The 14465-nt window shown below is 48.9% G+C and overlaps 1 protein-coding gene across 3 annotated transcripts; it reads right to left on the minus strand.

Moving 5' to 3' along the window:
• Positions 1-10280: 10280 nt before the first annotated feature.
• LOC109305728 (gastrula zinc finger protein XlCGF57.1-like) lies at positions 10281-14107 on the minus strand. Of its 3 annotated transcripts, none has more exons than XM_019528783.1 (3): positions 13963-14107; positions 12935-13048; positions 10281-12718 (listed from the first exon to the last, which is right to left on the minus strand). In XM_019528783.1, exons 1-3 carry the CDS (start codon positions 13994-13996, stop codon positions 11439-11441), a joined length of 1428 nt encoding a protein of 475 aa, XP_019384328.1. In that variant the 5' UTR covers positions 13997-14107; the 3' UTR covers positions 10281-11438. The 3 variants fall into 3 exon arrangements, with proteins under 3 accessions (XP_019384328.1, XP_019384322.1, XP_019384332.1); XM_019528777.1 differs by having other exon boundaries at positions 10281-12721; XM_019528787.1 differs by lacking the exon at positions 13963-14107 and adding an exon at positions 13216-13273 and having other exon boundaries at positions 10281-12721.
• Positions 14108-14465: the final 358 nt, after the last annotated feature.

A 14465-nucleotide genomic window follows, 5' to 3' on the forward strand; every position in this document is an offset into this window, starting at 1 on the left:
CCCACAGTTAAAAGGTACAAGAGATATATGAATTATCATTACTGGGTAATCAGGTAGGTTTCTGTGCTGTCTGTTCTTAGAGCCAGCCTTTATGTGGGTTGTCCTGATGTGCCAGTTACTAAAGAATCGGGGCACCTAATCTACTAATTTATAAAAGTCAAGGTAGTCCTGGGGGGACTGGTTTAGTCTTCTCAGATGAGCTATTCCCAGTGTAAGGCAGCATCTCAGCAGTGGCCAAACTGGATCCCCAGAGATTACACAGGTCTGTGGAGATGCACTTTGGCCTTCCTGAGACCTCTCAGGTGTATTTTTGACAAGCTACATCCCACCCTGGCAGCAGCTGGAGCTTAGCAGTGCCTTCACCTCTCTCTTGTACCTGGGGCAAGTTGGGATATTTTTGCTGGTTTTGGACAGCATGCCCTGCACTTGTGCAAGACAGTTGTTCAAGCGGCTTTGGGGGCAGGTTTGACAAGCCTTTGTATGGGATGATTTGGACAGGCCTGATCCTGCCTTGAGTAGATGGGTTGGCCCAGATGTGACCTCCTAAGGAGGTTTGCCAGCCCCATGGCTCTGGTTCTGTGGCCAATGTGGATTTTGGCTCTGAGAGATCAGACATCCCCCAGGGAGACATGCTGTGATTAGGACCAGATTCATCATTTCACTCACTAAACTGCCCTATAGTTGAAGGGTTGGAGTTGGAGGAGACGTACCGCACCATCAGAAACTCGGCTGAGCCAATGCACCATAGCTGTGCCAGTTTCCACCAGACTGAAAGCTTCTGCAGCTGTTTCATCTGTTAACATGGCCTAACACGGAGTCTGTAACAGATGTGCTGCCTTCACAAACCACCTGTGGCTTATGTGTGCAATCAAGACATTAAATGAAAACTGATAAGGCTTCAAGTCTGGAGGAAAAGGTACAGGCTCAGTTACCACCCTGCAACACTGCTGACATCTGAAGCATACAGCAGTGGTGGAAACAAATGGAGCTGAGTTGGCTGTGTGCAATGTGAAGACCCTTTATGACACAGAAGGGGAAAGCTGGGCCTTGGAAGCAGTTATAGGAGCCTGGTGCAGATTGCAGGTGAATTTGACTTAATAATTGGCTAATGCTAGGGCTACATAAGTGAGATTTTTATATATTGGTCCTGAAGACAGCCAGCCAGTAGTCTGAGCTCCCCAGAAATAATAGGCCAGTTTTCTGCCTAGCTATTGAACAGTTGCACTAGCTGGGCACATCTACACTTGCAATTAATGCTATTTGACTTTACTGCTCAGTAAGTGCTTGCACATGTAGACGGTGACGCTTTACTATGCAGCAGATTAGTCTACTGTGCAGTAAAGCATCTGATGTAGACAAGGCCACAGTGAATAACAGTATGCTGTGCTGGGAGTTCATGGCAAACAAGACAATGCATTCAGTGGATATGGGGGAGAGCAAGCATACACGAGCTGACCCCAAACCTGCCCATACTGGTTTGAAGAAGTCCCTTAGTGGGAGAAATAAAATTAGCTGGAGGACATTGGATTTATTCCATTTAGAAAGAGCAGCTTCAGCCAATATAGGAAGGTCTTAATCTGAAAAACAGCCAGGAAAGAGCAGGAATCCAGAAGATTGTTTTTCTAAATGACACATGTTCAAGTCCAGTCACCATAAACCTTAAAGGAGAAAAAAAACCTCAAAAAGCATTGGGAGCCTTGGTGGAAGTACTAAAGCTGCTATGTCATTTATCCTTTTAAGCTATTTTGTGACTCCTAAACTTAAAGACTTGTAAATCCTTACGGAGCGGGTGTGGGGATGCCCCAAGAAACGTGAAGTGGCCAGAGGAACTGGAGAGGCCAAAATTCAGATGTCCCTCTGGGTTATGGAAAACAGCATGGTTAAAACAAGAAGGTGAGACGCAACAGAGGAGGCCTCTGCCAGGAGCTGCCTCGAGACACATAGGAGGCAGATGGGCACGTTTAACTCTGTGCCCGTGGCTCCTGGCGTGTCACGTCTAGTTCGTGACCTGGAGAAAACAGCATAAAGCCATTTGATGGCTTAACGTACGAGAGCTCCTTCAAGTCCTTGGAGCTGAAACAAAAGTGGCCTCTGTCAGTTTGTTGGACTTTGTCAGTTTAGAGAGGGATCATGCTATTTTGAAAGGACTCCTATTTGTTTCCCCCCATTTTGCAGTTGCTGGGAGTGCATGATATGGGGTCAGGTTTGCAGTCCACAGTTGGGGTTTGATTGCAATAGGAGCCCTGCCATCAACCTCAGAGGTGCTGCATTGGGCCCGGTCCTTAATCGGTGTTCGGGAGAACAGAACTGGCTCAGTGGGTGTTTATCTTTCTGCCGAAGCGGTGCTAAGAGAAATGGGTTTCTCTCACCCACTGGTAAGTGAAGGGGATAGACAGAAACACTGTAAATACGATATTCATGCAGTTGCCTCATGCATAGCTTTAACTTTAATTATGCTTTCTTTATGCGTGCTGTGCTTTTTGCTGGAAGGTAACAGGGGCAAGTTGGCTAAAACTGAGGTCCAGTCATGCTCCTGTTAAAATCAGTGGGAAGGGATTTCTTTTTATTCTTATCCTCACAATGAGTTCTTCAGGCTTCATCCTATTTTGTCTAATAACGAGCTTGTTACCGACTTTTTTTCCTGAAGTTACTGATCTAACTTTCACTGGATCAAGGGCTGTTTGGGACTGTCTTGTTGGGAAACAGATTTAGGGTCTTATTATCTTCCCCACTCTTTGGTTGAGAGGCATTAGAGGAACAGACAGCATCTTGCTAAGTCAGCGTGGAGCTGTGCACCTTCTACCCTGAGCCCCTGGGACCCTTTCCCGCGTGGTAGCGTGCTGCAGGGAAAGCACAGGACAAGTGTGCTGGGGTTAGGGTTGCAGGGGTCTAACCCCTATGCAGGATCTAGCCCCTTTGCAGGGGTTAGAGTTGAATTGTGGGGAGGTATCCTTTATTTTCATGATGGTTTGCTATACTGATAGAGATTTCTGTAAAGCATATAAAGGCTCACACATTGTGGGCTATTAGTCTAGGAGAGCACAAACACGTGTGCATTTGCTGTGTCATTCATTCTTTAACGCTGCTGTTCCTAATATTACACAACACACAAAATACAGTGGACTTTTAAGCGATGAGGTAAAATAAGCCTGAAAGACTAACAGTGGTGTTCATAAGCAATGCCAGCCAAGCTTGATTTTAACTGAAATAAAGAATAAACATGCCCCTTCCCAAACGAATGCATACACATGATCCTGTGATCCCTGCTGACTTCCTGCCCCTGAGGCAGGGGGCTGGACTCAGTGATCCTCCGTGGTCCCTTCCAGCCCAAATGTCTATGAAGTCTATGAAATATAAGACACACCAGCTTGTTGATCTGAAAATACAGCTCAGAGGAAGAGGTCTTACCATCTCGAACCACAGAGACTTGTGTAAAGAAGAGGATGACGGTGAGTTTATTGTTCTTTCCTTTGCCAAGTACTTTCACCAATAAAGTGTTGTTTCTGGAAGATTCGCCTCGGTGCAAGATTCTCATGCACGAAGCGAAACTTCTCTCGTGAAATCTAAAAAGGGGGACACCGTGTTAGCAGATGGCAAATGGCACGACCGCAGATTGGATCCCTCAGAACTTGGTACCACAAACTCAAAGAGCAATGTCAAGAAGATGCAGCCACGCTTGGTGCTTGGAAATCCAGTTATGAGGTGGGACTAGCGCTGGAGATGCTGCCGTCTTTCTCACATACAGAGTGACATTTTTGAGCCTCCTGTAATGTAGGTACTTTTGCTGTTTTAAGCTCCGTTACACAGTATGTACTAATTATTGCCTGGGAAAACACATTCCTCATGGTAAACCTGCTACAGAAAAACATTTGTCGGTACATGTAAGACACCAGGGTGTCCATGCCTGGCTTGTATGATACAATATGACTATTATATTATATGATACAATATTTGGCTCTTTTGTAGGCATCATTTATGCCTGTTAATGACTTAATTTGAGCTTTGGTTCTTTTTGCTTGTTTGTTCTTCTATATTTCTAAATAAAAAGGAAAGAAAAGAAGACAGGAGTCACTGTCTCTGCTGCACAGATTTAAAAGATGCAATGTGCTTAGACTTTTCAAAAGCAAGGTACTTTAGGCAGATGTGATATATTTTGTTAGACCAACTAAATAGATGGGAAAAAATATTATTTGCAAGCTTTTGGAACAAACACCCTTTGTCGGGCATAGGGAGACTGCTGGTGTTATATGTTCTCCAAGTACACAGCTTGGTACCGCACAAAATCCTGATTAAAAGCTAACCACGCATTAGTAATAAAAAAGCACTTTGCTGTGCCTGGCTTCCCATGATCAGAGACCTGATGAAGAATGTCTTGCATTCAGGACATGTCTAACTTTACCTCAACTACAAAGTTGGTCCAATAAAAGATATCACCCTAATCAATTCTTACCTTAATGGATTCTGATATGGCCAAGAGATTGAGTTTTTAGGAGGAAAGCCATAAGGTTGTTATGAGGACTGTGTCTTGTGGTGTTTTACAGGGATCTGTGCTAGCTGTAGTGCTATTCAGCCTTTTTTATGAGCCATCTGGCAGTTAACACACACACACATATGACGATATATATATATATATATATATATATTATAACATATATATAACAAACCATCATTGATAACTTTAGATGACAAAGTGATAAATAACGAGAACAGGGCAGTCACTACAGATCATCCTCAATCTCTTGGTATGTTGGGCCCATTCAAGCAAAATGCAGCCAAATACCCAGTTACCACCTAAGAACAAGGAATGCAAACCACAGCTACAGAGCACAGACTGGATCCTCGAGCAGGGACTTTGAAAGGATTTAGGAGGAATAACAGTCACTGCCACATGAGCTCCCAATGCAATCCTGCGGCAAAAGAGACTGCAGTTCTCAGACATATAAAGAGTGAAGTAGTGATTTTTTTCCCCTTTGCAAGTGGGATTGATGAAAATGATATCAGCATACTTAATACAGAGGGCTGAAGAAAAGTAGCTCAACCCATTTACCCTGCCAGAGAGATGATTGAAGTGACTTGATTAGCATCTAAGCACTTCTGCTGGGAAAACATACTGGGGTTTCTAATCTGGCAGGAGAAAAGACAGCATGAATCAAAGGCTGAAAGCTGAAGCCAGCCAAGTTGCAGCAAGGGTTGGATATTAGGAGGGTGGTGAAGCACTGGAATGAGTTACCCAGAGAGGTGGTGGGATCTCCATCCTTGGAGGTGTTGAAGACCCGGCTGGACAAAGCTCTGGCTGGGATGACGTAGTTGGGGCTGGTCCTGCTAGGAGCAGGGAGTTGGACTAGACGTGCCCTCCTGAGGTCCCTTCTGGCTCTTATTTTCTATGATTCAAGTTAGGGACAAATGTTTAACATACAAGGGTGCTTTGTCCAGTGGAATAAACTTTTTCAATTAAATGGTAGATTCTCCATCTCCCAAGGCCTTCAAAATCAAGACAGTGCCTTAAGGGAGTTAGATTGTAATGAAAGGATCTCAAGGTCCCCCAGCGGTGTTTCAAGGTTGCCACACAGTGCTGGCTCTTTTAAGTGTGCAAACACAATGCACAAGATCAACCCAGAGGTTTCAAACATCCTGCCCTGCTGTGGCCTTTCCGAGTTCTTTGCAATGCAAAAATTTGCTCTATTATTTTTTTCTGGAGTCAATAAACAAGTGGAAATTAAGAGCTGGCGTTTTCCATGGGAAGCCTTGAGTTTGGCCAGAGGTGCTTTGAGTCTACAAGGTGGAGACCCCTTCATTCACTCACACTCATCCTATCAAGCCTTTTGGGGGGGGAAAAAACATGAAAGTGCCTCTAAAATAAAATCCCCATGAATCACACACTGTTAGTTATGACATACCATCCTTCCCTGGAGCCTCTATGGAAAATCTTCAAGCAATTGCAACCCATACTACAAAAAGACCCAATTTTAAAAGGGATCTCTCCAAAGCCACCCATCATAGCCTTTAAACAAGCACTGAACCTCGCCAACTTCACCACCAGAAGCAAAAGTCCTATGGCCAAAAGCACACTGAATGGATCCAGACCATGCTGGGATGAGACATATAAAACTTGCCAACACATCTCCAGCACCACCACAATAACTACGCCCCACAACAGGACCATCCCCGTTTCTGGATCTGACACCTGCACCTCCAGAAATGTGATACATCTCATCCAGTGCACTGAATGCCTGGATGGGAACTATGTAAGAGAAACCAAGCAACAACTGCATACAGATGAATGCGCACTGCAAGTCTATCAAAAATGAAAATACAGAATGACCTGTGAGTGCCCACTTCTCATGAGACAACCACTCTCTCTCCAGTCTCTCAGTGCTAATCCTCAAAGGGGACTTACAAGACACCTTTCGTAGATGACCCTATGAACTTCACTTCATAAATCTACTGGATACAAAAAAATCATGGACTAAATATAGACATGGGATTTATTGCACATTATCACCTGCCTGCCATCCAATAGTCCCAGGTAACCTCTCCACATTTTACCAGCTACATTCTGTTACCAGGTCAACATTTTCCCCTTTCCTTCCCACCTACCTGCCTCATACCCATTAACCCCCATCCCATCTGATCTTCCCTGCCATGCATTTGCATTTTCACAGATTTGCATTTTGCATATTGCCTTACACCTCTATTCCACCCAAGAGAGTAGACAAACACCAGCAGACTCTCCCTATGCCTGAAGAAGTGTATTTGTGCCCAAAAGCTTGCAAAGAACAGTTTTTCTAACTATTTAGTTGATTTAATAAAAGATCACATTTACCCAAAGTACCCTTTCTGCTCAAAATGTCAAAGCATATAGGCTGACAAGTTTTGTACAGCTTTCAGATTTTCTATTATCAAAGGTTTCCTTTCTAGGGTGGGAAAAACACATGAAACAGGTGGGGTGGGAAGGTGGGGAAATCTGCAGAAAAAGGTCAAAAAGTCCCCAGCGTTTTGCTTTTAAAAGCCAAACTTCCCCACCCCACCACCACTCCAAAGCAAAGAATTATTTACTTTGAGTCATAGTGTCAGAGCAATGCTGTAGCTGTGACAATCCAGAAATTATAAGAGCAGCCAGCATTTTTTAGGGTGATCGCTTTTATTGGACCAACCATGCCTAAGACCTGCAGAAGAATGTGTTACAAAGCTTGTCTGACTTTATCCCAGCTCCAGGGCTGGGCCAATACAAGATCTCACCTTAAGAAATCCTCAGCCTGAAACATTTCTTATTTTGGGGTCCAACCAGCTGAAAGACTAGAGTTATTCTGCTGTTCTCCTTCTGGTCAGCAAGCTTCCTATGTGTGTATGCGCCTCGCTGCAAGGCCCGCGTACGAGGCGGAAGTGCCCAACCTTTGGCAGTTTGTTCTGTTAGACCCAAAACTATCGCAGCTTCCAAAGCACAGGCTCTTGAAAGCTCCCCTGGCTTACAACAGGTCTTGCCAATTCCCCAGCAAGAGGCTTTGCTGATCTTCCCCAGCCTTGCAATCATCCTTGAGTTTCCTACTTGCTGCCAAAAATTCAGTGGAGACACTTGCATATATATTTTTGTTCCCCTTTGTATCCACGAATGGGCTATTTTCCTTCTTTGGTCAGGACTGAACTTGACCATCTGACATGAGTAGCTCAGGATACTCTACCCCAGACTCCCTGAAACCTTCCCAGCTGCCTAAAATCTTTTAACTGAACTCGCCACAAAAATCAGTCCTTACCAGTGCTCAGACCCAACTGAGCAAAGAAGGACTTTTTTTCAGCATCAGCACAATCTACTTTAACTCTGCGCAGAGAGAGGATCCCCCTCTATTCAGCACTGGGGAGGCCACATCTGGAGTCCTGTGTCCAGTTTTGGGCCTCCCACTGCAGAAAGGATGTGGGGAAATTGGAGAGTCCAGTGAAGGGCAACGAAAATGGTTGCGGACCTGGGGGACAGGACTGGTGAGGAGAGGCTGAGGGAAATGGGCTGATTTAGTTGGGAGAAGAGAAGACTGAGGGGGGTTGAATAGCAGCCTTCACCTCCCTGCAGGGGGGCTGCAAAGAGGATGGAGCTGGACTGGTCTCAGTGGGGGCAGATGACAGAAAAAGGAGCAATGGACTCAGGCTGCAGCAAGGGAAGTTGAGGTTGGATATTAGGAAAAAATTTCTCACTAGGAGGGTAGTAAATTGGAATAGGCTACCTATAGAGATGGTGGAGTCTCCATCCTTGGAGGTGTTTAAGACCCATCTAGATAAAGCCTTGTCTGGGATGATGTAGCTGGGGCTGGGCTAGTCCTGCTTGGAGCAGGAGGATGGACTAGATGTGACCTCCTGAGGTCATTTCCAACCCTCATTCTCTGTGATTGAACGATTTTTTAAATTAAATATTTGAAGAGTTTTTCCTAAGATGTTAAAATTTTCTCACAGCCGCCTTCCTCCCCAGCACTCCTTGCTACGTGCCCGCCAGGTCCCATCAGACCTGAAAACAAGTCCCAGATTGACAGGGTTTGGCACTGAACCACAGAGGAGTCTGAGACCCCTTGAAAGGCCCAGCGGCCTGTTACCACTCACCTGCACGGTTTCATCCGAGGAGTACCGCCAGCCCATACACGGAAAGGCCATTCAACCTCAAAGCATGAGGCGTAGCCACAAAGCTTGGTATAAACATGACATGTTTATTGAATGGCTGCTGCTGTATCGGGGATGTGTATCTAGTAATGTATCCGTTTCCTCACTCGCACTTTCTGCCCATCTCACAGGGATGCAGTGCCTTCATCACTGGCCTGGAAGATGGGATGCAGTGCACCCTCAGATGACATCAAGCTGGGGGGAGTACTAGATACACTGGAGGGTAGGGCTAGGAGTCAGAGTCACCTAGAGAAACTGGAGGATAGGGCCAAAAGAAATCTCATGAGATTCAGCAAGGACAATTGCAAAATCCTGCACTGAGGATGAGACAATCCCATGCACCGGTACAGGCTGGGGGCTGACTAGCTGGGCAACAGCTCTGCAGAAAACGACCTGGGGTGACAGGGGACAAAAGGCTGAACAGGAGCCAACAGTTTACCCTTATTGTGAAGAAGGCTAACAGCATCCTGGGCTGCACTGGTAGGAGTGTTGATCTATGATTTGGTGAAGGATGCCTTATAAAATGTTTGCACACCATCTGAAGTTGGGAAGCACTCACTTAAGTGCTCAGGCTTGTCATCTAATGTCCCTCTTATATATTCACCAGTTGTTCACAGTCACACACGTATTTATCTGTTACATTATCTCCTAATATGTGCAACGGCCTGTTTGAGCTTGAAAAGGGTGCTACATACACATGGATTTCAATACACATGATCAGATAGCTTAATTAATCCCAGGAAAAGATAACATTGACTACGCACTTCAGTCTTTTGGGGGGTCACAGAAGCCTCTGAGATTCCAGATGGGTCAGCTACTTAAGTGAGAGTCTCTGGTGTCATTGCAAAGTCCTTTTTTTTGGAGCCACCAAAGAGGCAGAGTCCTCCCAGCGGGGTTCTGGAGGGCAGGATTTCTCTTGCATTCACCGCACAAGCCAGCACCTTCCTAATGCATGGTGCCTCGCTGATCCTATGTCTTCCCAGTCTCGCAGTGATCCTAGACAGTTTCCTATTCACTGCCAGAAGGGACAAGACAGAGTCCTGTACCTTTTTTTGGTTACCAATTTGCGTGTGGATGCGATTCAGTTCTGTGTTTCTCTTACCAGACATTTTTTGGTGCTCACCACTGGAATATCTGAGTACATCTATCATGGACAGGTCCCTCCTTGTTTGCCTTCTGGCTGTACTTGCACGTGGCTGCAGCGTTTGGTCTCCATGGGCTAGGAGCGCCATTGTAGCTGTGATGGTCCAGAGGATGAGTGAGAAGCAAGGTCTCTTTGGTAATATCTTTTACTGAATCAACTGTATCGCGGGGAGAGAGGTTAGGCAAGGACTCCTTGTGCCCAGAAACTTGTCCAACATCTCTCCCAATGATCACAGGGGGTCCAATAAAACCATGAAAATGGTTTTTGTCATCTCTCCCCAAAGCTGAACCTGTCAGAGGAGAGGGGTGCTGGGACATTCCCAGGGGCCGATCCATCTGCTGCAGCAGTGAGAGCAAAACAGAGCCTCGCACAGCACATGCATTTCAAGCACAAAGGGGTCAAACAAGAGCAACAGGAAGATAAGATGCCATAAAGCAGGGTGCGGACACCTGCCAAGACTGTGGCACATCCCATCATCCCCTTTCTCTCCCACATAGGGGTTTCTCATCCCCAGAAGCCCACGACCTACAGGGATATCGGTTGCAATAGAGAAAGGGAGAGTATCAAGATAACTTCCTAGAGATGTGATGTACTGGGCTGTGAAATCACCAGCCCAAGGAAGCCACACAGCATAGAAGTAGCTGGACAGGGGGCTAGAAATGGGCTCTGGGGAACCAGCTGGCCATAACCCAGGCAGGAGGAACTGGACTTCTCATCTGGAAACTTCCCAGCTGCATTTTCTGGGCTGTGCATACTCCACCACAGGGAAGCAGAAACCCATGTATGTGCAAGGTGCTTCCCACAGCTCTCCACAGGTCCCTCCCAGGGTCTGAGCACCTGTAATCTGCTGTATAAATGCCCATTCTTGCTCAGAGAAAGGGGAACACCAGTCACCACGATGCTCTTTATTGTGTTGGTTGTAGCCGTGTTAGTCTAAGGACATAGGCAGAGAAGGGTCTTTGAGTAGATGTGCTATCTTTTATTAGTTGGTCTAATAAAACCAACTAAGTTTATAGACCATTAGTCTATAGACTAATTAGTCTAAACTAGTAGACCATTAGTTTATAGGCCAACTAATAAAAGACATCACATCTACCCAAAGACCCTTGTCTGCCATGATGCTTTTTTGCACTTAACAAGCAAAAGCAGGAGCTTCTGGGATCCTCTCTGCGGATCACAAAACACAATGCTGCTGGGAAGAATACTCCCCTGCACCCTATCTGCTGAGGGGGAGGAAACCTCCTTCCCAGTCTTTTCATTTCCAGTGAGTGGAGCAAGGTGGAGGACTGGTGGAAGGGGTGAAGAGGCTGTGCCCAAGCCCAGCAAAGGGGTATCAGAAGATGCCGACAGGATTGCTTTGCATCTCTTCTCCCTGTTTTGATAACGGTTCCCCCATGGATGAGGTCAGCGATTTTTACAGGAAAAATGACCTGGGTTAATGCAGGATGGCTTTGGTGCCCTGCATGAGGAGTCTTTGGTTTCTACCCCGAGTCAGCTTTGCAGAGCACAGCAGAGCGTGAGCAGCCTGACAGCACTGCCGACACCATGATGGCGTTTCTTTCCTGCTCCTAGATCAGACTGCTGCTTCTGGGAGTCCCCCGGGGGTCTGCACAGCTTTACTGAACCTGCTTGAGCAGGCTTGGGGATGACCAGCTTAACTCACAGGGGATACTGCCAGAGACTTCTCAGGGGCCTTGACTGGGGGCTCTGGGCAGCTGGTGGTGTGGACGTGCTGGTGCAGCAGGAGCTGCTGCTCCTGGGGGAAGCTTTCCCCGCACCGGATGCACCGGAAGGGCCGGACCTGGCCTTGGTGGCTCCTCTGGTGCATGGCCAGGCGCTGCGCCTGCCGGAAGGTCTTGCCACAGTGAGTGCAGATGAGCGGGCCCTGCCCTGCGTGGACCCGCTGGTGGGTGAGCAGCACCTTGCGCAGCCGGAAGCTTTCCCCACAGTCAGGGCAGGAGAAGGGCTTCTCCCCTGTGTGAAGCCGGACGTGCAGCTTGAGGGTGATCTTGTCCTTGAAGCTCCTGCCGCAGTGGGTGCAGGGGTAGGGGCGCTCGCCGGTGTGGATGCGCCGGTGGCTGAGCAGGTGGTGTTTCTGCGTGAAGCGCTTCTCACACTCGGGGCAGGAGAAGGGCTTCTCCCCGGTGTGCACGCGCCGGTGGATCACCAAGTGGTGCTTGTGGCTGAAGATCTTCCCACAGGCCTCACAGGCGAAGGGCTTGGCCCCCGTGTGCACCACTTGGTGGATGCTCAAGGGCGTCTTGTCCTTGAAGCGCTTGCCGCATTGGGCACACTGATAGGGCCGGCTGCCAGAGTGGGTGCGCTGGTGGCTGAGCAGGTGGTGCTTCTGGGTGAAGCGCTTCTCGCACTGGGCGCAGGGGAAGGGGCGTTCGCCCGTGTGCACACGCTGGTGGGTGAGCAGGTGGTGCTTGTGGTGGAAGACCTTCCCGCATGCCTCGCAGGTGAAGGGCGGCTCCCCGGCGTGCCCCCGCAGGTGGGCGAGGAAGGCCTGGCGCAGGCGGAAGCAGCCGCCGCACTGGGCGCAGGCGAAGGGGCGCTCAGCCGCGTGTGTGCGCAGGTGGGTGGTGAGGTGCTGCTTCTGCGTGAAGGCGCGTCCGCACTCGGGGCAAACGAACGGCCTCTCCCCGGTGTGGACGCGTCGGTGGATGAGCAGCGCCGTCTTGTCCTTGAAGCACTTGGTGCAGTCGGGGCAGGCGTGGGGCCGCTCGGCCGCTATCCCGTGGAGGCCACCGTGGGCTTCGTGGCCCTCGGTGCCCCCAGACAGGCTCCTCTGCTGCCCCTGGGTCCGGCAGCTCAGAGCCGAGGATGGAAGGGATTTCTCTACTGTTCTGCCACGTGCGGCCAGCATGCCAGCACCTTCCTTGCGGAGCCATTCCTCCTCTTCTTCCTCCCTTTTAACGACGATCACACGGCCTGCTGAAAAGAGGAGAAAGCCTACACATCGTTTCATCTGCTTGGGACAAAAGAGAGCTCCTACAGTCAGAGATACCGGAGCCGTGCTCACAGGGTTCCTCTCTTGTGACCCCTCATATAGGATGGTTTGGGCAGGGCTGATCCTGCCTCAGGCAGGGGTTGCATGAGATGTGACGCCTCTCCCAGCCCCATTTCTCTAGGATTTCTGTGACTCACCTGCCCAAGTATCTGGGGGTCTGCATCCAGCTCTCCAGCCCTGGGGAGCCCACATGTACGGCTCCTCTCCTTTCTCCAGCTGGCAGATGAGCTCTGGCTTGGCACTGGGGCATCCTGTGCAGAGCAGAGCAACACGGTCTGGTCAGGGAGGCAGCAGAGGGGCGAGGGGTTTCCCTGGGACCCCACATCAGACCAAAGCCCCTCGTCAAGCCCTCCTTGATAGGACAGGAAGGTTTTCGTTGGCTCCAGCTGAACACCCTGGTGCTGCTTGTCTAACTCACTGGTAGACAGATAGGAGCCCTCCCTCCCCTGCTGGGAGGTGAAGGCTGCTATTCAATCCCCCTCGGTCTTCTCTCCTCCAGACTCAATCAGTCCAGTCCCCCCAGCCTCTCCTCACCAGTCCTGTCCCCCAGCCCCACAACCATTTCTACTGGCTTCTGCTGGACTCTCTCCAATGCATCCACATTCTTTCTGCAGTGTGCAGCCCAAAACTTCTCATGATGAGGCTCTTGGGATGCACACAGAGATGCCTTGTGTTATTTCCTGCTGTGCCGAGACACTGTAAAGAGACTGAGCATACAAGAGGAATTCCCTCTCATTGCATGGCCCTATGTCACATAAGCAGCACAAAGGCTAACTATTCCCTGCCCCTCAAACATGATGCTGCAGGCAGAGCTCAGCTTAGGTAAGACAAGCATCCTTAACCTGCTACGTCCTGCCTCCTTCATGGCTTTGTTTTCACTGTGCTAGTGCTGATCTTGGAAAGACTACACTGGGGAAAGTGGGGATCAGCTCCATGTTACCTGCTGTTCCCTACTGGAAGAGTGAAATCTCTTCTTATTTGGGCAGGTGCTAAGCATCCTCCTGAGCACAGGAGCTTGACCTCCACCTGTACAGCAGCCTTTGCACTGTGCATCTGAATAGTAACAGGATCCTGATCAGTGGGCACCCCAAAAAGAGAGAATCCTCTCGCCTGCTGGGACTGGCTCGGCACGGACCGTGTCACCCAAGAAGCAACCTCTCCTTACCCAGTGAAGAGATGAGCTCGTAATTCTCCTTCATCACCTCCCGGTAGAGCTCCTGCTGCCATCCTGCCAGCTCTGCCCACTCCTCCGCTGAGAAATAGACAGCGACGTCCTCAAATGCCACGGGCACCTGGAAAACAAGCAGCCCCTGCTCGGCACCTCATGTGCCAGGGAGACTCCATGCCCTGCAGCCCCCGCTTGCTCCTGATTCAGCTCTGCAGGAAGCTGAAAGGAAAGAAACCCTCCTGCTCCATGTCGGAGCTGCAGTTGTGGCCTGGCAGTGTTTGCAGTTGCTTTCCGCACCATGGGAACGACAGTGAAAGCAAAGGCAATTTTATGCCATGGTGCTAAAGCCTGGCTTGTTGTCAAGGAGGAATATACTTCCTCGTTAATTAGCAAGGGGGTAGAGGGGGGGCACTCTGAGGTGCTCTGGGTTAGAGTAAAAGGCAGTCCAGGGGAGAGAGACTTAACGGTGGGAGTCTACTATAGACCTCCCAACCAGGGAG

Source organism: Crocodylus porosus, unplaced genomic scaffold, assembly GCF_001723895.1.
Source record: "Crocodylus porosus isolate Cpor-Errol unplaced genomic scaffold, CroPor_comp1, whole genome shotgun sequence".
NCBI classification, from domain to species: domain Eukaryota; kingdom Metazoa; phylum Chordata; order Crocodylia; family Crocodylidae; genus Crocodylus; species Crocodylus porosus.